The sequence below is a fragment of the Pan paniscus genome, chromosome 16 (genome assembly GCF_029289425.2).
Source record: "Pan paniscus chromosome 16, NHGRI_mPanPan1-v2.0_pri, whole genome shotgun sequence".
NCBI classification, from domain to species: Eukaryota; Metazoa; Chordata; class Mammalia; order Primates; family Hominidae; genus Pan; species Pan paniscus.
Genome location: NC_073265.2, coordinates 12,432,207 through 12,458,617, shown reverse-complemented (window position 1 = coordinate 12,458,617; position 26,411 = coordinate 12,432,207). Strand labels below are relative to the sequence as shown.

The following is a 26,411-nucleotide window of genomic DNA, read 5'->3' as shown; positions in this document are numbered from 1 at the left end:
AAGAGCAACCAGCCACCTCTGCAAGGGTGTGCCTGGAGCAGGTGGAGCAGCCAGCAACCTCAGCTACTTGAGGGAAGCAGGGATGGCCAGATTCCCACAGCCTACGTGGCTGCCTCCTGATGGCTGATGGAGCAGAGGCCTGAGGAAAAGCAGATGGCACTGGGGCTCTACCTCTAGGGTAGAAGAACTGATGTACCTCGACTGGCTGCGAGTGAGGTTGGTGGCTGGTCCACCTGCTCCTGGCACACCCTTGCAGAGGTGGCTGGTTGCTCTTTGAGCCAGCTTGGCCTTGCCCAGCATGCACAAGCCTCAGTACAACAATGGTCCCACAAATGGAGCCATATAGAGGAAATGAGCAACAGGCTCAGGAGCAGGGTGTGCACTGTCTTTGGGGCCCCAGTCCATGCCTCAGGGCTCATTTGGCACTGTGGGCTTCTTGGTTGCAAAGAGGCAAACCACAGGACATCTTGAGGAGGATTTTATGTTCAAGTGCAGAAAGCAACCAGGATTATCACCCAGGGGACTCTGCCTTCTGTGGCCCTGACCGGATTTAGAATTTGGCCTAATGCAGGACAAGCTCACTCGGAGCAGCATGTCAGTAGCTGGAGCTTGTGCATGAAAGACAAGGCCAAGCTGGCTCAAAGAGCAACCAGCCACCTCTGCAAGGCTGTGCCTGTAGCAGGTGGAGCAGCCACCAACATCACCCACTCAAGGAAGCAGGGATGGCCAGATTCCAACAACCTGAGTGGCTGCCTCCTGATGGCTGATGGAGCAGAGGCCTGAGGAAAAGCAGATGGCACTGGGACCCTACATCTAGGGTAGAAGAAGTGATGTACCCTGACCGGCAGCGAGTGAGATTGGTGGCTGGTCCACCTGCTCCTGGCACACCCTTGCAGAGGTGGCTGGTTACTCTTTGAGCCAGCTTGGCCTTGCCTGGCATGCACAAGCCTCAGTGCGACAACTGTGCTACATATGGAGCCACATAGAGGAAACGAGCAGCAGGCTCAGGAGCAGGGTGTGCGCTGCCTTTGAGGCTCCAGTCCATGCCTCAGGGCTCGTGTGGCACTGCGGGGTTCTTCGTTGCCAAGATGCAGACCACAGGCCATCTTGAGGAGGACTTTATGTTCAAATGCAGAAAGCAGCCAGTATTACCACCCAGGGGCTCTGCCTTCTGTGGCCCTGGCCAGACTTAGAATTTGGCCCCAGGCAGGACAAGCTCACTCAGAGCACCGTGTCAGTAGCTGGGGCCTGTGCATGCCAGGCAAGGCCAAGGTGGCTCAAAGAGCAACCAGCCACCTCTGCAAGGGTGCACCTGGAGCAGGTGGAGCAGCCACCAACCTCACCCACTCAAGGAAGTAGGGATGGCCAGGTTCCCACAGCCTCCATGGCTGCATCACGATGGCTGATGGAGCAGAGGCCTGAGGAAAAGCAGATGGCACTGGGGCTCTACCTGTTGGGTAGAAGAAGTGATGTACACCGACCGGCTGTGAGTGAGGTTGGTGGCTGGTCCACCTGCTCCTGGCACACCCTTGCAGAGGTGGCTGGTTGCTCTTTGAGCCAGCTTGGCCTTGCCCAGCATGCACAAGCCTCAGTACAACAACTGTGCTACAAATGGAGCCACACAGAGAAAACAGAGCAGCAGGCTCAGGAGCAGGGTGTGTGCTGCATTTGGGGCTCCAGTCAATGCCTCAGGGCTAGTATGGCTCTGTGGGCTTCTTGGTTGCAAAGAGGCAGACCACAGGCCATCTTGAGGAGGACTTTATGTTCAAGTGCAGAAAGCAGCCAGGATTACCACCCAGGGGACTCTGCCTTCTGTGGCCCTGACTGGACTTAGAATTTGGCCTAATGCAGGACAAGCTCACTCAGAGCAGTGTGTCAGTAGCTGGAGCCTGTGCATGCCAGGCAAGGCCAAGCTGTCTCAAAGAGCAACCAGCCACCTCTGCAAAGGTGTGCCTGGAGCAGATGTAGCAGCCATCAAACTGACCCACACAAGGAAGCACGGATGGCCAGGTTCCAACAGTCTGAGTGGCTGTCACCTGGAGACTGATGGAGCAGAGGCCTGAGGAAAAGCAGATGGCACTGGGGCCTAACCTCTATGGAAGGACTGATGTGCCCCAACCGGCAGCGAGTGAGTTTAGTGTCTGCTCCGCCGGCTCCTGGCACACCCTTGCGGAGGTGGCTGGTTCATCTTTGAGCCAGCTTGGCTTCGTTCGGCATGCACAAGCCTCAGTGCAACAACTGTGCTATAAATGGAGCCACAGAGAGGAAATGAGCAGCAGGATCAGGAGCACGGTGTGCACTGCCTTTGGGGCTCCAGTCCATGCCTCAGGGCTCATAGGGCAGTGCGGGCTTCTTCATTGCCAAGAGGCAGACCGCAGGTCATCTTGAGGAGGGCTTTGTGTTCAAATGCAGAAAGCAGCCAGCATTACCACCCAGGGGACTCTGCCTTCTGTGGACCTGACCAGACTTAGAATTTGGGCCAAGGCAGGACAAGCTCACTCAGAGGAGCATGTCAGTAGCTGGGGCCTCTGCATGCCAGGCAAGGCCAAGCTGGCTCAAAGAGCAACCAGCCACCTTTGCAGGGGTGCACCGGGAGCAGGTGGAGCAGCCACCAACCTCGGCTACTCAAGGAAGCAAGGATAGGCAGGTTCCCACAGCCTGTGTGGCTGCCTCCTGATGGCTGATGGAGCAGAGGCCTCAGGAAAAGCAGATGGCACTGGGGCCCTACCTCTAGGGTAGAAGAACTGATGTGCCGTGTCTGGCAGGCAGCGAGTGAGGTTGGTGGCTGGTCTACCTGCCTGGCACACCCTTGCAGAAGTGGCTGGTTGCTCTTTGAGCCAGCTTGTCCTTGCCCAGCATACACAAGCCTCAGTACAACAACTGTGCTACAAATGGAGCCACACAGAGGAAATGAGCAGCAGGCTCTGGAGCAGGGTGTTCACTGCCTTTGGGGCTTTAGTCCATGCCTCTGAGCTTATATGGCACTGCAGGCTTCTTGGTTGCCAAGAGGCAGACCACAGTCCATCTTGAGGAGGACTTTATGTTCAAGTGCAGAAAAAAGTCAGGATTACCACCCAGGGGACTCGCCCTTCTGTGGCCCTGGCCAGACTTAGAATTTGGCCCCAGGCAGGACAAGCTCACTCAGAGCAGCGTGTCAGTAGCTGGGGCCTGTGTATGCCAGGCAAGGCCAAGCTGGCTCAAAGAGCAAGCAGCCACCTCTGCACGCATGCTCCTGATGCAGTTGGACCAGCCTTTAACCTCACCCACTCAAAGAAGCATGGATGGCCAGGTTCCAACATCCTGAATGGCTGCCACCTGATGGCTGATGGAGCAGAGTCCTGAGGAAAAGCAGATGGCACTGCTTTGTAATGCCCTTCTTTGTCTCTTTTGATCTTTTCCATTTAAAGTCTGTTTTATCAGAGACTAGGATTGCAACCCCTGCTTTTTTTGTTGTTTTGTTTTGTTTTTTGTTTTTTGTTTTTTTTGCTTTTCATTTGCTTGGTAAATACTCCTCCATCCCTTTATTTTGAGCCTGTGTGTGTCTTTGCATGTGAGATGGGTCTCCTGAATACAGCACACCAATGGGTCTTGAGTCTTTTTCCAACTTGCCAGTCTGTGTCTTTTTACTGGGGCATTTAGCCCAGTTACATTTAAGGTTAATATTGTTACATGTGAAATTTATCCTGTCATGATGTTGTTAGCTGTTTATTTTTCCCATTAGTTAATGCAGTTTCTTTATAGTGTCGATGGTCGTTACAATTTGGTATGTTTTTGCAGTGGCTCATACTGTTTGTCCCTTTCCATGTTTAGTGCTTCCTTCAGGAGCTCTTGAAAGGCAAGAATGTGGATTTATTTCTTGTAAGGCAAATATGTGGATTTATATCTGGGTGCTGTATTCTATGGCCTCTACCCCAAGAGTCATTACTTTTTAAAATGCAATTCAAATTAGCTAAAACATTTACAGCCTAGGGAAAGGCTTATGACATTAGAATCCTTATTTATAGGATTATTTTGTGTTTTTTTGAGATATGGTCTCTGTCTGTCATCCAGGCAGAAGTGGAGTGGCTTGGTCATAATTCACTGCAGCCCTGAACTCTGAGTCCAAGCCATCCTTGTGCCTTAGTCTCCCAACTAGTTGGATCTACAAGCATAAGTCACCATGCCTGGCTAATTAAAAAAAAAAAATTTTTGTCGAGATCATGTTATCACTATGTTGCTCTGGCTGTTTTCAAATTCCTGGCCTCAAGTAATCTTTCTGCCACAGCCTCCTATAGTGCTGGGATTACAGGCATGAGCCACCATGCCTAGCATAGAGTATTACATTATTTTCAAAGTCTTATTCTAAGAGCCATTTATTGACTTTGGCCTAAATAACTCAATATTATATCTCTGAAACTTTTTTGGACAAATTTTGGGGCATGATTATGAGAGAAAGGGGTTTGAAACTTTCTAATAAGAGTTAACATAGAGCCATTTAAGGAGGAACAGACACAAATTATCAGAAAAATAAAAGAAAGATCAAGTGCAAAAGTTCTGTGGCAAAGATGATGATAGTAAAGAATATATGTGACTTATGGTGGCTTTTACTTTGTTCTTGAATTTCTGAGTAATTTAAGGGTTAACATTTAAAGAATCTACATTATAGATAACATTTTATTGCAAGTAAATGTATTTCAAAATTTGTTATTGGTTTTGTATGAGATTATTCTCAGCCTACTTCATTTTCAAGCTATATTATTTTATTAATGTAGTTCGATGATCTTACAGCAGAGCTGGAAGCTGTATCTTCAAAATATGTCTGTTTGACTCAAAACAATCAAGGTATTCAACAGGAGTTATTATGTATGAAAAAATACAACAGGAATGTAAAATCTAGAGGAGGCTAAAAAGATGTTGGAAGAAGTAATATTAAATCTTAAAAAAACGTATGGAAAGTACACATTGGTGAAGACACATTGGTGAAGTACAAAAATATAAATTGGATCTAGAATAAAGGGCAATGCAGGCAATAGAAAAATTAGTACAAATCCCTTTACAGGTTAGTTTGTAAAATCAGGTAAGTTTATTTATAATGTGCTTTCATTTATTTCACTGCAAATTATATTTTGGAGAATATATGTATATATATCGTGTTTCCTCTGCCTCTCTTATAGTAATTTGCCTTGTAGAGTTCTAGCAAAGAGGTGGCATCTGTTTTTACTTTTATATGTTTAAATTTCCATCATTATAACAAAATCGATTTTTCACAGTAATGATTCTCAGTGTGGAGTCATTTAATTATTAAGACCAATTGACATGAGATTACATCCTCTGCCTATAAAAATCCTGGAAGAAAACCTAGGAAATGTTCATCTGGACTTTGCACTTGGCAATGAATTTATGGGTAAGTCCTCAAAAGCAATTGCCAGAAAAATGAAAATTGACAAATATGATTTAATTAAACTAAAGAGCTTCTTCTACACAGCATGAGAAACTCTCAAGGGATTGAACAGACAGCCTACAGAATGGAAGAAAATATTCACACACTATGCATACAGCAAAGGCCTATTATCCAGAAGCCATAAGAGACTTAGGCAAATCAACCAGCAAAAAATAAATAACCCCATTAAAAAATGGGCAAAGAACGTGAACAGAGAGTTTGCAGAAGAACACATATGTGGCCAACAAACATATTAACACATGCATACCATCACTAATCATCAGAGAAATGCAAAACAAAACATCAGTGAAATACCATCTCACACCAGTTAGAATGACTTCTGTTAAAAAGGAAAAATAATAAAAATATTTAAACATTTAATACTAAAATATCATTTAGATTGAGATAAATTAATTTGTCATTATCATTAATTCTCAAAACATGGATATTTAAGAATAACCTTACTTCACATGTAATAACACAACAACTACCTTAAAAACTAAAAGCTGGGGCCTGGCACGGTGTCTCAAGTCTGTAATCCCAGCACTTTGGGAAGCTGAGGTGGGCCGATCATGAGGCCAGGAGTTTGAGACAAGCCTGGCCAACATGGTGAAACCCCGTCTCTACTAAAAATACAAAAATGAGCTGGGCATGGTGGTGAGCACCTGTAATCCCAGCTACTCAGGAGCCTGAGGCAGGAGAATCATTGGAACCTGGGAGGCGGAGGTGGTTGCAGTGAGCTGAGATCACACCATTGCACTGCAGCCTGGGCAACAGGGCAAGACTCCATCTCAAAAAAATAAATAAATAAAATTAAATGAATAAAAACAAAAGCTGGAAGTTCTATGAAAACATTAATGCACATACCATTTTTTAAAAATGTTCATGGTTTCTCTAGAGATTTCAATACCTATTCTAGCTTATTACAGTAACCTATAATTTGTACTATACCAACTATGGTATAAAAACCTTAAAATGTATATTTCTGTTTCCTCTCTCCTTTATACTATTTATGTCATGCATTATAGTCTCAAATATTATGAATTCCATAATATAAAATTACTCTTTTTTAAAAAAATTAGACAATCAATTATCTTTAGAGCAATGTAAAATAATTGGGTTATATATCTTTATATGTTCTCTGGCATTATTTATTTCTTTGTTGTAGTTTCAACTTTCACCTGCTTCCATATTCCTTTTGCCTCAAGAAATGATTTTGACATTTATTTTAGTGCATACCTGTTAGCAAGGGACTCTTCCAGTGTTAATCTGCAAATGTCATTTAATTGTTATTTTTGTTGTATTACAGTTAATGGATATAAGATTGGGGGTTGACTTTTCTTCAGTTATTTAAGAATTTTGTATCATTGGTTTCTGACTTGTAGAGTTACTGACAAGCAGTTCATTATAATGTTTGTTTCTGTTTATCTCTCTACACAGTGTTCCTATTTTTTCTGTGACTGAATTCAAGATTTATGCTAATCATTGGTTTTCAGCAGTTTGACTAGGGTGATTATTCTAGCGTTCTTTAAATTTTGTATTAATCTTTCTTGGATATTTTGAGGTTATTTGGTCTCCTTAGTCATCTTTTTCAAATTTTTCTTCTCTCACATTTTGTTTTTACTCTCCTTCTGTAATTACAATTAATTGTATTTTAGTTAATTTCATATTACCAGAGAATTCTTGGATTGACTGGAGTATTTTATTTGCTTGGTTTATTGGTTTATTTGGTTTTTCTCTTTCCTCCCTTTGTGCTACCATTCAAATGATTTGTATTGACCTAGTATAAAATTTACTGCTTCTTTCTTTAACTCTGATGACCAGTCTGCTAATCAGCTTGCTGATGTAATTCTTCATCTCTGTTCTCATGCTTTCACTTATTTCTAGATTTTGCCTTATACTGTTCCCATCTTTGCTGAAATTCCTCATTTTTCCATACATGTTGTCTTTTTTTAACTAGATCCTTTAACATTTTGATCATTATTATTTTAAATTACTTGCATTTAGTTCTAACATCTGAATTATCTCTGAATTTGATTCTGTTGACTTTTTATCCTTTGAAAATATTATAACTCGTAACTCAAATTTCTAACTTGCTTTTATGTGTCTCCCAATTTCTAAAAAATGCAAATCATCTGATGTAGAAAAACAGTAGATCATGAGATAATTATTTATGTCGAGATTGTTTTATATTTCTGTTTCATTTTTATGTCATGCTATTAGTGTGGGCAGGAACAAAGGTTGCTTTTTGCTGCGGTGTCTGAAACATTCAGTGACCAATGTAACTCAGATTTCTCCAGCAGTAGGCTGCTATATGATGTGCCTTGTGTGGGGCCTTAGACTCTGGAGAGCATATGCCAATGATCCTGTTCCACAGATAGCTTTCGGTAGTCCTTACAACCTATGTTATAGAGAGGGTCTCTCTCCACTTTCTTGTTCCTCTCTAACTGTAGAACATCATTTTGTGTGTGTGTGTGTGTGTGTGTGTGTGTGTGTGACTAGGCAAAAAATTCAGGTTGGGGACAGAGGGATGATTCATGTTATTTTTGAGACAGTTTCATCATTGGACACTCAGAGGAGGGGTATTTTTAGCACTTCTTGACTCTTATTCTAGTGGGAGTCAAACTGTCACTTACCTGTGTTGTTTTTTGCAGAAGAAATAATACCTTACCCTCCTCCCACCTCAGTAGTAGAAAACCTCCGATTTATATCATTGCAAGTTTTCAACCCCACAATAAGAACAAACTCTTTTATTTCTCCTTCCATAGGAACAATGTACCTTTGTCTGTGGTCACTGGATGGAGACTTTCCAAACCTTTACCACAGTAGCACTACTCTGCATTAGTGCAAAATCCTGGGCCCCAAAACAATCCTTGTTCCTCTCCTGATGGAGAAGTATTTTTCTTGCATCCCTCCCCCAGAAGCAGTGATCCTTTGCCTGGTGTCAGGTGGGGTAGGGTAGGGTATGAGAGGTTTCTTAACCTTCTTGGAAAGCTGATGTGTTTTGCTGCTTCTTATCTCCCAGAAACAGTAGACTTTTGCATGGGTTCATGGACCCAGATGCTTTTTTGCCACAGCAAATTAAGGGTTTTGATTCTTAGGAGAGAAGCAAATCTTCATGTAGTCAATTTTTTTCTTATTTATTTTTTGCTTTGTTTTCTTATTTCAGTAATGATGAGTTCAATATGATCATTATTTTCCACTTACACTGCTTGCAACTCTAATATTTTGTTTTTGTTAGTCCCCCTTTGACAGTTCAGCACTAAATCAAATGCAGATAATCATCAGTTGTGTGAATAAAGTGTTTCTAATTGAGAACAAAATTGTTGATATAGACACAAATTTGGATATTATCCTACTTAGCACAATATGTCGCTGGTTCAAAATGTAAAAACCTCTTTAGGCTGAACAAAGAATGGTTCTTGGAACTATTGTCCCTTTTTGACAAATAAAATAAAACCCAATGCTTTTTATCTCATGGATAGATTATTAAAATAACTACATACCTGATCTTCATTTTATGTTCTCTCTCTTCAAGATATTCCTTCCAAACTACTTTGACTGATTAGTCTCTTTTGAATTATGTTAGACTCTGTATTTTCTCCACAAGCTCATCAGGGTAAATCCTGCCTTTACATTTTTTATAAAAATTCTCTTTTTTTTTCAAATCTTAGTTGAGCTGAAAGATTTCCAACAAATGTCTCCTATGCCACAAAGCCTTATTTTATTTATCTCCCCTGTCCTCCTTGCTCAAGCTCATTTAGGAATATTTTAATTAAAACATTCATGCAATACTGTTTTTTAAAAAATCTGAACATATAGTATTTTCAATCTGAATACAAAATAGTGCTCTAATTTGAAAACAAGTTTTAGAAACAAATGTTTCTAGAAGGAGAATCAACAGTGTCATAAATATCATAATCCAATTTTCCTGTTTGTACTAAAACATTAGCAAATATTTATTGAGAAATTGCCATCTTCCTGAAAGTATAATGCTTTTGATGCACATTATATCATAAAAACTAGGTACTATTATTAGTAGTATCTTAAGAGTATAAATATTGAGCCTTAGATAAGTTAAGCAATGTGCCCAAATAGCATAGGGAAAGCTGGAATTCTGAAATTCTGACTATGCTGTGTGTAGGTTAGGAGAATCAAGGCTTGTCAAATGTAACTGTTAAGTCATTGTGGGGATACGGAGGCCTCTGATTGCTAGGGTCAATACACTTAAGCAGATCATGTCACTACTTAGTTAAATCTATTTCATTAAAGCAAAATTCTATAAAGATTATTGGCACCAAAACTATTAATTTTCCTTCCTTCCTTTTTCTTTCTTTCTTTCTTCTTTCTTTCTTTCTCTTTCTTTCTTTCTTTCTTTCTTATCTGTCTGTCTTTCTTTCTTTCTTTGAGACAGGGTCTCATTCTGTTGCCCAAGCTGGAGTGTGCAGTGGCACAATCATGGCTCACTGCAGCCCCAGCTTCCCCAGGCTCCGGTGATCCTCCCACCTCATCCTCCTGAGTAGCTGGGACTACAGGCAAGCCACTATGCCTGGCTAATTTTTTTTTTTTTTTTCTTGGAAAGATTGGGTTTCACCATGTTGCCGAGCCTGGTCTGCAACTACTCAGCTCAAGCAATCCACCTGCCTTTGCCTCCCAAAGTATTGGGATTCCAGGTGTAAGCCACATGCCTGGCCAAAAATATTATTTAACAAGTTCAATTTAACTGTTAGATTTTGGACAATGAGGGATAGAATTTTCTACATCATAAATCATCTTGTGTTCTTTATTTAAAGTAATATGTAAGGATTTCAATTCAATTCAAATATATTTATTAGGAAATTAAATGTCTTTTTCAGGATTCCAAACTTTTGTTGAAGACATAAATGTTAAATGATGTCACTAATTTTAATTAGATTAACAGAAAGGTATTCTGGTGTTTAATAACTGACAGAATGGGCTATTAATTTTATTTTCTTTCCCTTTCTCCCTTTCCCCTTTTTAAAATATTTTACTTTTTAGGCTCTTTGGAATCCTGTAGAAAGAGTTTTGGAGAATCAGACAAAACACTCACAGAAACTGCCAACCCTTGGATGAAATATGTTGTTACTGTGCTTTGGGATTAAAATAAGTAACTACAGTTTATAGAACTTTTATACTGATACACAGACACTAAAAAGGGAAAGGGTTTGGATGAGAAGCTCTGCTATGCAACCAGGAATCTCAGCCACTCATTTCTGTAGGGGCTGCAGGAGCTCCCTGTAAAGAGAGGTTATGGAGTCTGTAGCTTCAGGTAAGATACTTAAAACCCTTCAGAGTTTCTCCATTTTTCCCAGAGTTTCCCCAAAAAAGTTATGACATTTTATAAGAATGCTTCACTTGTGAAAAACTAATATCAAAGTTTTCTTGTAATTTATATTTAAGGATAAATCTTTATTCCATGTTTAATTTATTTAGCTTCCCCTGTAGCTAATATTTCATGCTGAACACATTTTAAATGCTGTAAATGTAGATAATATAATTTATGGATCATTAATGCCTCTTTAGTAGTTTAGAGAAAACGTCAAAAGAAATGGCCCCAGAATAAGCTTCTTGATTTGTAAAATTCTATGTCATTGACTCAAGTTTGTGTGTCATCTCAAAATATAAATATAGACATCTCAGAAAATATATTTGAAATAGCAAATTCCTGTTAGAAAAGAATAGTACTTAACTAGATAAGAATAACAAGTCACCATTATTTGAATTGTCTCCTGTTAATTTTTGTTGTGTTGTGTTACTCATGTTTTACTTATGGGGGATATACATAACTTCTGCTGTTTTCAGAATTATTGTATGCCGTCAGTATGAGAATGCAATTTAAGTTTCCTTGATGCTTTCTCACACCTCTATTACTAGAAATAACAATACAGTAATATTGGCAAAGAAAATTGACCAGTTCAATAAAATTTTTTAGTAAATCTGATTGAAAATAAACATTGCTTATGGCTTTCTTACATCAATATTTTTATGTCTTAGACTACCTTATTTGAAATTAAGGCTTTGAAATTCTAATTATGTGCAAATGTGTAAAATATCATCACCTAACGCTATATAATATATTCTATTTCTATACTGTGATGGCAGGTTTATAATTCTGGAAAGATATACACAACATAAAATTTACCCTTTTAATCACTTTAAGTGCACAGTTTTGTGGCATTAAGTATATTTGCACTATTGTGCAACAGTCACCACCATAGACCCCCAAAACTTGTCTTCTTCTCTAACTAAAATGCTTTACTCATTGAACACCAACTTCCCATTCCTCTCCCTCTCCTTCCCCCTAGCAATCACCATTCTACTTTCTGTCTCTACAACTTTCACTAAGTAACTCATAGAAGTGGCATGATAGAATGTTTGAATTTTTCTGACTGGCTTATTTCACTTAGCATGTCTTCAAGTTTCATCTATTTTGTAGCATGTGTGAGAATATATTTCAAGGCTGAATATTATTATGTTGCCGTATATACCACATTTTGTTTAACCACTCATCCATCAATATTCACATAGGCTGCTCCCTCCCTTTGATTATTGTGAATAATATTGCTAATGGACATGCTGCACAGACATCTGTTTTGTCCCTCCACTCATTTATGTTGGATATGGAATTGCATTTTAATACAAAGGAGAAATTACACAGCTTCTTAAAAGTGTCCAGATAAAAAGGAGCACAACATCAGTAAAATATTAGAAAGTAGATTGGGGGAAAAACAGGGAAGGAATTGAACCAAAAGTCAATAAGCTGCATAAGAGAGTTTCAAGAGGAGGAAAAAATTGACAATATTAACATAGAATTAAAGAGCGATAGGTCGATATTTAGAAAATTGTCGCATGTACTCATGTCGCCTGTGAACTGATATTTACATTATTTTATTATTCCAGGTTTCCAAAAGTAAGTGCAATATGAGAGTTTCATGATGCTAAATAAACTGAAACATGCTATATATTTTGATACATTGTCCTTGAGAGGAGGCTGAGTGGTAATTAGTGCAATTTTAAATTATGATATGATAATGCAGTCAATCTGCCAAACTGACAAACAGTATATATACAATATGTATACTTTTCTCGCAAAATTCAGTTTTATCATACAATTAAATTATGATTTAAAACTACCTGACAATTAATGGAGGAAAAAATAAAACAACATTTGCATTAATATGACCATAATTTTGATATTATTGTAAATATCAAAATATGTACTTAGAGATAAACCAGCAAAAAAGAGAAACATTTGAAAACTACAAAACTACAAAATATTGCTAAAATGAGACCTAAATAAATAGAATTTATGAGTCATAAATCTCAATATTGTTAAGATGTCTACTCTTCCCACATTGATCTATAACAATTCCAATCAAATCACAGCTGGATTTCTTATTTTAGAAATTGAGAAACTAAAATTCTGAAATGTACATCGATGGGTAGAGGACCTATAATGGCAAATTACTTTGAAAGGAAACAGTTACTTTGAAACCAGGTGCTGCTGGAGAATCAACAGCACCTGGATTCAGGACTTATAACGTTACAGTAATACTTAATGTAGTACAAATATAGATATACACATGTATATCAGCTATCAGCTAATTTTTGATAAAGTTCTTAGACCATTCATGGACATAACATTTTCAACAAATGCTTCTGAAACAATTAGATATCCCAGTATATATTTGTGTGTATATGTGAAGCTCAATACTTCACACCTGAGAGGTATGAGTGTGCATTACAAAAGAGAACTGGGAAGCTTTGAGAGTATTGGATATACTCATTGTCCCCTTCATGGTGATTGTTTAATGGGCACATGTACATATCAAATTCATCTCATTTACACTTTAAATATTGGAAGTGTGTTTTATGTTCGTTAGACATGAATAAAGCTGCAAAATGTTACCAAAATATTCACTTACTATGCTTTTATTCATTTTCCTCTCTCTCTCTCTATAAACCTTCAGATAGAAAATGCAGTTGAAAGATATTTCATAAAGGAAGAAAAGAAGTATGAATACAGGTGAGAGATATTACTGAGATTTTTTTTCAGTGCAATCCTGGTCTTTTCTGACTAGCAATATTTTTATGTGCAGAAGTAGTAGAAAAGATACATATTTTGTACAGTAGAAAAACACATCATTTCTGTGCCATGGAAGAGAGAACTCACAAAGATGACAGCTTCTGGCTATGTTGGATACTAACCAGTACTGTAAGTACCCAGCGATCTGACGTTAACATTGGCTGTAAAGCTCCTTTAATGTTCCTTGCAATGATTTGAACCTGTTACTGGAACCCTCATCGCTTATTGAGTTGAAAAACATTGTTGATATGTGTTTATCTTATATTTGCAGTAGAGTCATAATTTTACTTCTTAGAAAATTATACATTAAACAAAAAAAGACACATGAAATTGTATATTGTTTAATGTTTCAACTGTGATAATCACTCCATATGCATATTTAAATTCCTATTTGATAAAGGATAGGAAATACAGAAAGAATTCTTCTGATAACAGAGAACACAGAACTGTTGAAAGGTGTTGAAGCTGAGCTGGAGAGAGTCACCAAGGCTGGCGCCAAAGCTGGCAAGGTCGGAGGGTTTCCTGCCTGGGTGGCGCAGCTTGAGCTCGCCCCGCATCACGAGTGGTGGAAACTGCAGACCCAGCTGGGCCCCAAGGCCTCTGCCTCAGCCTCCCGCCCGCTAGGAGCTGTGCTGAGGTCCCAGATAGGCGACCCTGGCGGGGCGCCCCTGAGCGAAGGCGGCCCATGTGCGGGACAGCAGCAGGAGACCAGGGTCCAGGGACCCACCTCCCACCGCGGGAACCTCGAGCCTCCCCTGGCACCCCTAGCTTGGTCCGCCTGGCCTCCGGAGCCCGGCGTGTATCCTGGTCATGGGGACGCCCACCAGGTGCCCGGGAGTCCCCATCGGCCACAGCCTGCGGCTCCACCGGCCCTCAAGCCTGGTGCGGGGACTCCAGCCCCGCCGCCTCTGCTCCCGCCAGGCCAGGACCTGTCCTCCTCCTGGGCGCCCGGCAGTAGGGGCGATGCACACTGCCCGCTGCCCTGCACAGCCTTTCGCCGCACATCCCCTCTCGCCCCTCCGCCCCGGGCCAGGACCTTCCTGGCCACACAGAACCCACCTTCCTTCCCATTGCAGAGCTGCTCCGCTTCCCCCATCCACAGGGGAAAACGGCCGATCTCCAACCAAACAGAAATGTGTGTGTGACTCCTCTGGTTGGATACTGCCAGTCCCCACATTTTCTTCCGGGAGTTTTCTTGGCAGAAGTTGCCCAATGTTTGATGTTTCACCAGCGATGAGGCTGAAAAGTGACAGCAATAGAGAAACACATCAGGCTTTCCGCGACAAAGATGACCTTCCCTTCTTCAAAACTCAGCAATCTCCACGGCACACAAAGGACTTAGGACAAGATGACCGAGCTGGAGTGCTCGCCCCAAAATGCAGGCCCGGAGTGGGTCACCTCCTTAGGGCAGGCCCAGGCTTGTCCTGGCTGCCCCGGCGCCTTTCTCCTCACTCCCACCCAATGCAGGGGACCCCAAAACTCGGCTGTTGGGGCTCCCTGCACCTCCCTCCATAGAAGCCACCTCCTGCCCTCCAAGCTGGGGGTCTCCTGGGGCGTCCTGGGCTGAGAGGGAAAGACACCAGCTCCGCAAGCCGGGAAGGGAACACCGCCACATTGTTACACGGACACACCACCACACTGTCACATGTACAGACACACGGAGACATTACCACACGGACACACCGTCATACGGTCACACGGACACACTGGCACATTCACATGGACGGACACACAGACATACGGAGAAATCACCACACGGACACACCACCACACCATCACAGGGACACACAGACACACGGAGATGTCACCACATGGACACACCACCACACTATCACAGGGACACACACAAGAGACATCACTACACTGTCACATGGACACACCATCACACTCACACGAACACAAAAACTGCCACATGGACACTGCCACACACAGACACACCGCCACACTGTCACATGGGCACACCTCCACACTGTCAGACAACACCACACAGACACTGCCATGTGGAAACAAGGACACACAGACACTGTCACACGGATACACAAACACACTGTCACACGGAGACATCACCATGCAGATACATGAACACACCACCACAGGGACATAGCACCACACAGACACTCTGCCACATGGACACACCACCACACAGAAATGCGGACACACCACCACACAGACACACCACCACGCTGCCACACAGAGACACCACCACATCGTTACCACACTTTCATGTGTCAGCTGGCAGTGTGCGCCCCACGACTCTGGGCTCTAATAGAGAAATTACTTAGGCATATAGTGAAGGCAAAATAATTTTTTTTTTCCTGAGGCGTAGTCTCGCTCTGTCCCCCAGGCTGGACTGCAGTGGTGCAATCTCGGCTCACTGTAAGCTCCGCCTCCCGGGTTCACGCCACTCTCCCGCCTCAGCCTCCCGAGTAGCTGGGACTACAGGAGCCCGCCACCACGCCCGGCCACCTTTTGGGTGTTTTTAGTACAGACGGGGTTTCACCTTGCTAGCCAGGATGGTCTCGATCTCCTGACCTCGTGATCTGCCCGCCTTGGCCTCCCAAAGTGCTGGGACTACAGGCGTGAGCCACTGCGCCTGGCCAAGAATTTCTTTCCATCTCCTGTGTCATTGCTTTGGCAGTGGAAATGCGCGTGGCCTCCAGAGTGGGTCCCAAGGTCAGGAAGGCCTGTAAGGTGGAGGGCAAGGTCTCTCTTTCCAGGCTGGAATGGAGGAAGATGCGGTGACCAAGGGGCTGCCTGTCCTTCTCGAAGCAGGCCCCTGAGAACATTTATCCTCCTGAGCCGCGAGTGTCCCTCAGGCGTGTCTAAAGCGCTGGGTTGGGCCCTTATAGGCCTTAGGAGCTCTGGCCAATTAGTGGTCAGTAAAACGCAGAGGTGAACACCATAGAACCACAGGTCCAGGAGAATTTGGTAAACGCTCCGAGGATGCCCTTTTTTGTTCTCCCACTGCAAAATTGTTTTAAAAAGGAAAAAATCCAGCAATGTCTGGGGAAAGTCAATACTGAGTGTCAGCGCGGGATGCTGCCGCTGATACGATCCCGGCGTCCTGGCCGAAAGTGGCCTCGGGGACCGCATCTCCGCGCACCATGGCAGCAAACACCAGCGGTTTGTGGGCGGATGGTGTCCCTGTGGCCATCCCCGCTCCTGAGTGCGGAAGGACAGACAGGAGCGGGGACTTCTGGGTGTTCCTGGTGTCAGCCAGCTTGACGCTGTTGTTCCTCCTGGACGTCCGGGATTTGGAGAAGCACCTGGTTCCTGATGGAGGCCGTGGGCCTCTTGGTGCCCGCTTACCAGGCAGCGGCGCCAGCCTAGTTCTCAGCCCCGCCCCGGATGGGCACCGCCTTCCATCATGCCAAAGACTTTCCGAAACTGCCCTTCTTGGGCCTGGGAAGCAGATCCTGGGCGTCCCTGGGGCCTGTGGCGCTGGCAGCAGCTCCACGTTGAGGTCGCCTGCAGCCCGCACCGCAGAGCGCTGGAGGTCCCTGAACCCGGCGTGGGGAGGCCAATCCGCAGGTGCCTGGTGCCCGGTGCCGGCCGCAGTCTCAAAAGCGCCTGGAGGTGACATCCAGGAGCACCACCGCGCCGCCCGCAGGGAGACGCATGGCGAGGCGCGCCGCCCGCAGGGAGACGCATGGCGAGGCGCGCCCCCTAAAGCGGCCAAGGAAGAAGCAGGACAGGAAGGCACCCAGAGCTTGGGGTGATCTCAGGCCCCGCGCCCCAAGTTCCTGGTCTCCAGGAGGTTTTATTTAAATTTCTTCCATATTATTATTTTTATTATTATTAACTTTTCAAGATGGATTAAAGACTTAAATGTTAGACCTAAAACCATAAAAACCGTAGAAGAAAACCTAGGCAATACCATTCAGGACATAGGCATGGGCAAGGACTTCATGTCTAAATCACCAAAAACAATGGCAACAAAAGCCAAAATTGACAAATGGGATCTAACTAAACTAAAGACCTTCTGCACAGCAAAAGAAACTACCATCAGAGTGAACAGGCAACTTACAGAATGGCAGAAAAATTTTGCAATCTACCCATCTGACAAAGGGCTAATATCCAGAATCTACAAAGAACTTAAACAAATGTACAAGAAAAAATCAAACAATCCCATCAAAAAGTGGGCAAAGGATATGAACAGACACTTCTCAAAAGAAGACATTTATGCAGCCAACAGACACATGAAAAAATGTTCATCAATTGGAAATCATCATTCTCAGTAAACTATCGCAAGAACAAAAAACCAAACACCGCGTATTCTCACTCATAGGTGGGAACTGAACAATGAGATCACATGGACACAGGAAGGGGAATATCACACTCTGGGGACTGTTGTGGGGTGGTGGGATTGGGGAGGGATAGCATCGGGAGAGATACCTAATGCTAGATGACGAGTTAGTGGGTGCAGCGCACCAGCATGGCACATGTATACATATGTAACTAACCTGCACAATGTGCACATGTACCCTATAACTTAAAAGTATAATTTAAAAAAAAATCAGCTTAAGATGAAAAAAAAAAAAGAAAAAATGTTCATCATCACTGGCCATCAGAGAAATGCAAATCAAAACCACAATCCGGGAGGTCTTGCCAAAGACGATGTGGGCTTTCTGGGCAATGTCCAGCCTGAGCTGGAGCTTCTGGGAAGCAGTCGTGGCCCTTTGGAGATTCCACGGCTTCGGATCCCTACTGCAGGATGCTCCGCTGTGTCTGCCGGCCTCTGGCGTTTTGCTAAGGGGTAACCTCGGAATGTATAGAAATAAGAACACTGGGATGGCCCAGTCGTGCCCCAGGCATTCCTGCACACAGTGGTGGCAAAGGCAGGCACTCAAAGTGCCCAGTCGGCTTGGTGAGAGTACTTTACAGGTTAGTGACAGACTTGGTCCCGCGCTTGTGTCCTCTCATGTTTTCAGTTAACCTTCGGACCCCCAGGGGCTCCTCCATCTCCACCGTGTTCTCCTCGGGCTGAAGCCCAAAGTCCCCCATTTTCTCCTCAAACGGCTCTCAGAGCCACTTCTGCAGGCAGGAGGACAGCGGTGGGCTCAGTGGCTGACCTGAGAAGCCACATCTGAAGGAACTGCTGGGTGACTATGGCCGTAAGTCAATCAAAGCAGACTTTCCCTGGCTTGCTGCGCTACATTGATTTTTTTTTGTATTTTAAAAGAAGCAGAAGGGAGGTTCTAGGAAATTTGCCCAGTGCAGATGCTGACAAGAGTGGTGACATGAAAAATATTACCCAGAAGGAAAACAAGAGCTATTTTCTCAACATCTGAAATCTGTGTAGGCTTTTGGAAAAGTGAAACTAGATGCAAAGCACCATGATATAATTCTGGCAATTTCCACTGACACAGAACTCAGTCAATCTGAATTAATCTAAGGGTTATAAGGAAAATGGCACTCCAAGAAGTACCTATTAACATCACTCAGCTGCTGTGAAATAGGCTTACAGACAACACGGAGTGTCAATTATCCAATGTTTAAAGTCAGTGATACAGATTGGACTACAATCTCTATGGCTCATAAAGTCTTCTTTAAAGGATTGATAGATGATTTATCTCATATGTAGACAATGATTCTCAGCAGTTAGCTAGCACAACTTGCTAATATCAATTGCCTGAGAAAATCAGATAATTGCTTGAGAAAATTAGGACATTGCTTGAGGATGTTAGGTAATTAAATAAATTACTTTTTTTAAGAATAGTTTAGGCCGGGCGCGGTGGCTCACTCCTGTAATCCCAGCACTTTGGGAGGCCGAGGCGGGCGGATCACGAGGTCAGGAGATCGAGACCATCCTGGCTAACACAGTGAAACCCCGTCTCTACTAAAAATACAAAAAATCAGCCGGGCGTGGTGGTGGGCGCCTGTAGTCCCAGCTACTCGGGAGGCTGAGGCAGGAGAATGGCGTGAACCCGGGAGGCGGAGCTTGCAGTGAGCCGAGATCGCGCCACTGCACGCCAGTGTAACTATTAACTTTATTGAATTTCTTTATCAGCTTTAACCGTTTATTTTGGTGGAGTCTTTAAGATTTTCTCTACCTTGAGTGCGCCAGGCGCGGGGAACCTAGGACCTGGAACGAGAGCCGCCTACCTGCAGCCGCCGCCCACGGCACGGCAGCCACCATGGCGCTCCTGCTGCGCTTCGTGCTCCTGTGCGGAGTCGCGGATTTCATCAAAGGTTGGAGTATCACTACTCCTGAGCAGATGATTGAAAAAGCCAAAGGGGAAACTGCCTATCTGCCATGCAAATTTACGCTTAGTCCTGAAGACCAGGGACCACTGGACATCGAGTGGCTGATATCACCAGCTGATAATCAGAAGGTGGATCAAGTGACTATTTTATATTCTGGAGACAAAATTTATGATGACTACTATCCAGATCTGAAAGGCCGAGTACATTTTAAGAGTAATGATCTCAAATCTGGTGATGCATCAATAAATGTAACGAATTTTCAGCTGTCAGATATTGGCACAGATCAGTGCAAAGTGAAAAGAGCTCCTGGTGTTGCAAATAGGAAGATTCAGCTGGTAGTTCTTGGTAAGCCTTCAGGTACAAGATGTTACGTTGATGGATCAGAAGAAATTGGAAGTGACTTTAAATTAAAATGTGAACCAAAAGAAGGTTCACTTCCATTACAGTATGAGTGGCAAAAATTGTCTGACTCACGGAAAATGCCCACTTTATGGTTAGCAGAAATGACTTCATCTGTTATATCTGTAAAAATGCTTCTTCTGAGTACTCTGGGACATACAGCTGTACATCAGAAACAGAGTGGGCTCTGATCAGTGCCTGTTGCGTGTAAACGTTGTCCCTCCTTCAAATAAAGCTGGACTAATTGCAGGAGCCATTATAGGAATTTTGCTTGCTCTAGCGCTCATTGGTCTTATCATCTTTTGCTGTCGTAAAAAGCGCAGAGAAGAAAAATATGAAAAGGAAGTTCATCACGATATCAAGGCAGATGTGCCGCCTCCAAAGAGCCGTACGTCCGCTGCCAGAAGCTCCATAGGCAGTAATCATTCATCCCTGGGATCCATATCTCCTTCCAACATGGAAGGATATTCCAAGACTCAGTATAAACAAGTACCAAGTGAAGACTTTGAACGCACTCCTCAGAGTCCGACTCTCCCACCTGCTAAGGTAGCTGCCCCTAATCTAAGTCGAATGGGCGCGATTCCTGTGATGATTCCCGCACAGAGCAAGGATGGGTCTATAGTATAGAGCCTCCATACGTCTCATCTGTGCTCTCCGTGTTCCTTTCCTTTTTTTGATATATGAAAACCTATTCTGGTCTAAATTTTGTTACTAGCCTCAAAATGTATCAAAAAATAAGTTAATCAGGAGCTGTAAGGAATATATTTTTAAAAATTTTTGTTTGGTTATATCGAAATAGTTACGGGCATTAAAGTTAGTAAAGACAAGTTTACCATCTGAAAAGGCTGGATTTTCCTTAAGAGGCTGATTATAAAGGTTTCTAAATGTTATCAGTACCTAAGTAAGATGTAGCACTTTGAGTATGAAATCATAGGTGAAGAAATCGGTGAACTTACTTGCATACCAAGTTGATACTTGAGTAACCATCTGAAAGTGGTACTTGATAATTTTTACCATTATTTTTAGGATGTGTATCTCATTTATTTATGGCCCACAAGTCTCCCCCAAATTAGTACAGAAACATCCCTGACAAAATTACTTATGTACGTTTGTACTTGTTTTCACAGCTCCTTGGAAAACTCTGCGTTAGGAATATCTCTAAAAACATAGAAAACACTACAGTGGTTTAGAAATTACTAATTTTACTTCTAAGTCATTCATAAACCTTGCCTATGAAATGACTTCTTAAATATTTAGTTGATAGACTGCTACAGGTAATAGGGACTTAGCAAGCTCTTTTATATGCTAAAGGAGCATCTATCAGATTAAGTTAGAACATTTGCTGTCTGCCACATATTGAGATGGCACTAGGTGCAATAGCAGGGTTAGATTTTGTTGGTGAGAGGTCTCATGCCTTGAGATCTGTGGTGGTCTTTAAAATGGTGGCCAGCCAGACCAAGGATGTAGTATCTCATAGTCCCCAACTAAATGCTGGCTTTCCACTTTAGGTGATATTTTTCTAATTAGAAAAATATTATAACTCATTTATTGTTTGACAATTATAGATTGAAATTTCCTAATTCTAAATTTTAAGTGGCTCTTCGGTTTCAGTGCTCTTTGTTGTTTGTTGTTGGTTTTGGATGGCATTACATATTATATGTTCTAGAAACATGTAATCCTAAATTTACCCTCTTGAATATGATCCCTGGATGATATTTTTATCATAAATGCAGAATAATCAAATACATTTTAAGCAAGTAAGTGTCCTCCATCAATTCCGTATTCCAGACTTGGGAGGATGTACAGTTGCTGTTGTGTGATCAAACATGTCTCTGTGTAGTTCCAGCAAATCAAGCTGAGCTTCAAAAAAGTTTGAGTCTTAGTTTTGTGAAAGTGATTTATTCTTAAAAAAAAAAAAAAGAAAGAAAGAAAAAAAGAAAAAGAAAAAAAGATAAGAAAAAGGAGTAAAGCGACCACTCCTCCTTGTCAAATGTGCTAAATATCATTTTAGGAGAAGAAAGTGGATTTATTGTATCTCCCTTAAGATTGTGAGGGAGTGTGGATACAGTAGAATGAGCCAATAGTTTCTTTATAATAAATACGGTCTGCAATAAATTATTTCACTAGCTCTAAAACCTTTCCCTAGATTTTAGTGGGGAGTTAGTTTCTGTTAATATCTTTGGGTGCTGTGGTGGTAAATGCTACATTATAAACGGTGGCATGTATTTACAGTTACAGTATTGTGTGTACACTTTTTAATGGTAAACTTAAGCTGAATGTGTAATGGATTTGTGTATAGTTTTACATATTTGGAAGCATTTTAAAAATAGGTTTTAACCTTACATAAAATTACTTTTATACTTGTGTTAACATTTTCTTCTGTGCCTTTTGGGCAATTTAATTTCTGTTATGAATTTCTGGTGCCTATGAGCTAGCTATCACCTACCTGAAAGTTGCTTAGAGGTGAAGGTACTGTTTCTGAAAACACATCACTGTGACATCTTTCTATCCTCATATTTTCAAGCTTGCCTCTTTTCTGTTCTTTGTGGATATAACTTAAGTGATTGTGTTATTCATAAAGATTTAGAAATTTCAATATTCCCAACACTCTGACTATGTTTCTGATTTTATAACAGTAGCCATTTTTGAATGTCAGATGTTTGGCCTGTTTTATATGAATAAAGTTTATTTATAAAATATTATAAAAATAAGTAAATAGAACATTAATAATAAAAAAAGATTTTCTGTATCTTAAGATTATATTTTCAGAAAACAGAAACAATCTTACCTCTTCCTTCCCTATTTGGATTTCTTTTATTTCTTTGTCTTGTGTAATTGATCTGGCTAGGCAATTACACATAATGTTTTCAGCATTTGTAATTTTACATCAAATCCATCCATTGTAGCACATTGACTGCTAATTTTCAACTTGTAAACCTGGACATTTATTACTACTCTTCCTCCAGTACAGGAGTCCATGGCCCGGTGTGGGCCCTACTGTGCCACAGTCCAGGGCACGGCTGGGCGCAGGTTCTCTCGTGCAAGAGTCCGCAGCCCTGCGGAGCAAGAGTTCTCCAGTGCCTTAGACCAGGGTGAGGCAGGGGTGAGGCTCCTTCAGTAGCTCAGTCCAGGACGCAGCCCTGCGAGGGTCCTCCTGTGCAGGAGTACACGATGCTGCGGGGTCCTACTGTGCCTTAGTCCAGGGCGCGAGGGGCTGGGTCCTCTGGTGCCATAGTCCAGGCTGCCGGGAGCTGGGTCCTCTGGTGCCATAGTCCAGGCTGCCGGGAGCTGGGTCCTCTGGTGCCATAGTCCAGGCTGCCGGGAGCTGGGTCCTCTGGTGCCATAGTCCAGGGTGCAGCAGAACAGGAGTCCTGTGGAGCAGTAGTCCAGGGCGCGATGGGGCGTGGATCCTCAGGTGCCGCAGTCCAGAACACTGCAGGGCGGGATTCCTGCCTTGCTATATCCAGGGTGCCGCGGGGCGGGGGTTCTCTTCTGCAGGAGTCCAGGACGTGGCGGAGCAGGAGTCCTCCGTGTAGGTGTCCTCCGGTGCTGGAGTCCAGAGCTCAGTGAGGCTGGGTCCTCCCGTGCCATAGTGTAGGGCATGGCGGGACAGGGATCCTGCCCTGTGATAGTCCAGTGCTTGCGTCCGCAGTAAGGCAGTGGTCTTCCAGTGCTGGAGTTCACGGTGTGGTGGGGTCGGGGTCCTTCGGTGACTTAGTCCAGGGCATACCAGGGCGGGGGTCCACAGTTGCCATAGTGAGGATCCTGGAGGAGGGTGGTTCCTGCCTCGCTGTAGTCCGGGGAGCAGGGGGCAGGGGTTCTCTTGTCAGAGTCTCTGGCGCGATGGGGGTGGGCTGGGGGTTTTCCTATGCGATAGCCCACGGGGCGGTGAAGCCGGGTCCTCCCGTGCCTTTGTCCAGGGCGCAGGGGGGCGAGGGTCTTCGGTGGTGGAGTCCGTGGAGCAGCAGGACGGGGATCCTGCAGTGCCATATTCCAGGCCGCGGCGGAGTGGGCGACCGGTCCTGCAGTGGTCCAGGGCATGCGGGAATGATGGTCGTCCTGTGCCATAGTCCAACGCGCAGCGGGGCGGGGGGTCACCTCGTCCTGCAGTCACCACGCACGAGACCCCGGTCCTGCTGTGCCTCAGTCCAGTGCGCGGTGGGACGGCGGTCCTGCTGTGCTGTACTGCAGGACGCGGTGGCGCAGGGGTAGTCCAGAGAGCGCCGTGGCAGGGGGTCCTCCAGTGCTGGAATCCAGTGCAAGGCGGGTCAGGGGTCTTACCGTGCCGAAGTCGGTGGCAGGGGTCCTCCCGTGCCATAGTCTAGGGGGCGACGGGGCAGGGTTCTCTAGTGCAGGTGTCCAGGGTGTGGCAGGCCAGGAGTCCTCTGGTGCAGGAGTCCAGAACCTAGCCGAGGAGTCCTCCAATGCCAGAGTCCAGGGCTCTGCGGGGCCACATTCCCCCATGCCAGAGTGTAGGGCACTTTGAGGCGAGGGTCTTGGCGTGCAGTAGTCCAGGGTGCGGTGGGGCAGGGGTAGTCCAGACCTCCATGGCGGGGGTCCCTCTGTGCAGGAACCCAGTGCCCGGCGGATCGGGGGTCCTTCCGTGCTGTAGTCCAGGGCACGGCAAGGTGTGGGTCCTCTGGTGCCCTAGTTCGGGGGCGGCGAGTCAGAGGTTCTCCCGTGTCTTGGTCTAGGGCCTGGCAGGACTGGGGTCCTGGAGTCCACGCGGTAGCACAAGTTGCCCCAGGACCAGGTCCTCTGGAACCACAGTCCAGGGCACTGAGGGGCAGGAGTAGCTCAGGGCGAGCCAGGGCCGAGGTCCTCGGGAGCCACAGTCCAGGGTGTGGAGGGGTGGGGGTTCTGCAGTGGCACAGCCCAGGACACAGCGGGGAGGGGCGGGGCGGGGATCCTCCGGTGCCTTAGTCCAGGGCGGAGCCGGGGGAGAGGTCCTTCAGTAGCATAGTCTAGCGCATGGCGTTGCAGGTGTCCTCCAGTGCCTGAGGCCACAGCGGGTCGCGGGTCCCACTGTGCTCTCGTTCAGGGCGGAGCAGGTCTGAGGTCTTCTGTTGCCTCAGTCTAGGACGCTGGAAAGCGGGGGTCCTCTGGTGCCAGAGTCAATGGATCCACCGGTCGGGGTCCTCCCATGTCTTAGCCCCGGGAGGGGAGAGGCGGGGGTCCTCCTTTGCCCTAGTCCAAGGCATTGTGAGGCCCCGCTCCTGCATTCTTAACTGTCTGTGCCTCTGCCGCCGTGGGGGAAAACTGCACCATCTCTGGCAAGCCTAACAGAGCAGCTGTCCTTAAAAGATTCCCAGTTGAGTGTGGTTCGGAGCAGGCCTGAGAAGTGTGCCCTTAGATGGCTTCAAAGGCTCTGGACAGTATTTAAGGAATCCAGCTGACCTCAGTTACTCCAAGCCCTTTTCCACTCAGCAGAACTTCTGGCCACCCGGGTCCTCTATCTGCGGAGCCCTTCTATCATCCCAGATCCCCACAGGGTGGACTCCCTCTCATCCTCACAATCTCAGCTCAGGCCTTATTCATCACGGCATTCCTGGCACCAGGCCTGGCCCATGAGAAATGGGTCAGATTAAGAGCTAAATGTGTTTCCATGGTCACTTGTTTTCTTCAGGCCTCCTTTCTTTGTGCCAGCATCTTTGGGTTTTGGTTAAAGTTTTCAGCAGCTGCATGAAGTTCCATTTTTCTTACCAAGTAAGAGACATAGCTTCATGAAAACAAAGGCAGAACGCTTGTGACCAGAGAACTCCCAGTCCTCTCCCTACATAGGAAAACTGGACTTCTCCAGAGGGCTCCAGCTCCTGGGCAAATCTCTAGGGCCACTTAATTGGGCTGTCCCCCACCTTTGTTTCTGGTTTTGAAGGGGCGGAAGTTGGGAATCCTTTCTAAGTCTCTACACATGGAGCCCTTCTTTGGTGGGAAAGTCTTGACATATACCAGGATTGTCATTGACCTTTCAGAGCCTTCAAGAATCCTGAGCTGCTTTGGCTTCTGTTCCTGGAAGAGAGGCCACTGAACTGCTCTGGAGCTGGAGTTCAAGTTCAAATATTCATCACTGTTACTAAGCCTTTACATAGCATGTGATTTCTTTCCGGCAGGCTCATGGTCCCTTAGGTTTGCTTGTATGTAGATGGAGTGGTGTGCATCCTCATTCAGGTAACACCCCCAGCCTTTCATGCTGAGATTGGCCATTTTATTTGTAACTCACTGTACAATCCATTTGCTCTTCCAGTGTCCCTTAGAAGGATGCAGAGTGTTCTGTAGAAT

At 44.5% G+C, this 26,411-nt stretch overlaps 1 protein-coding gene and 1 pseudogene across 4 annotated transcripts in view; one reads left to right on the top strand and one right to left on the bottom strand.

Annotated features, from left to right (window-relative positions):
- Nucleotides 1-12,158: 12,158 nt before the first annotated feature.
- LOC117978756 (uncharacterized) overlaps nt 12,159-26,411 on the bottom strand; it is a 41,840-nt gene continuing 27,587 nt past the window's right edge. For all 4 annotated transcript variants that reach the window (XM_034951856.3, XM_063597036.1, XM_063597038.1 and 1 more), the window contains one exon: nt 12,159-14,765. In XM_034951856.3, coding sequence (XP_034807747.3) covers nt 14,291-14,765 — 475 coding nt within the window. In that variant the 3' untranslated portion in view covers nt 12,159-14,290. The remainder of the gene's footprint in view (nt 14,766-26,411) is intronic.
- On the top strand, nt 19,122-25,121 carry LOC134729162 (coxsackievirus and adenovirus receptor-like; annotated as a pseudogene).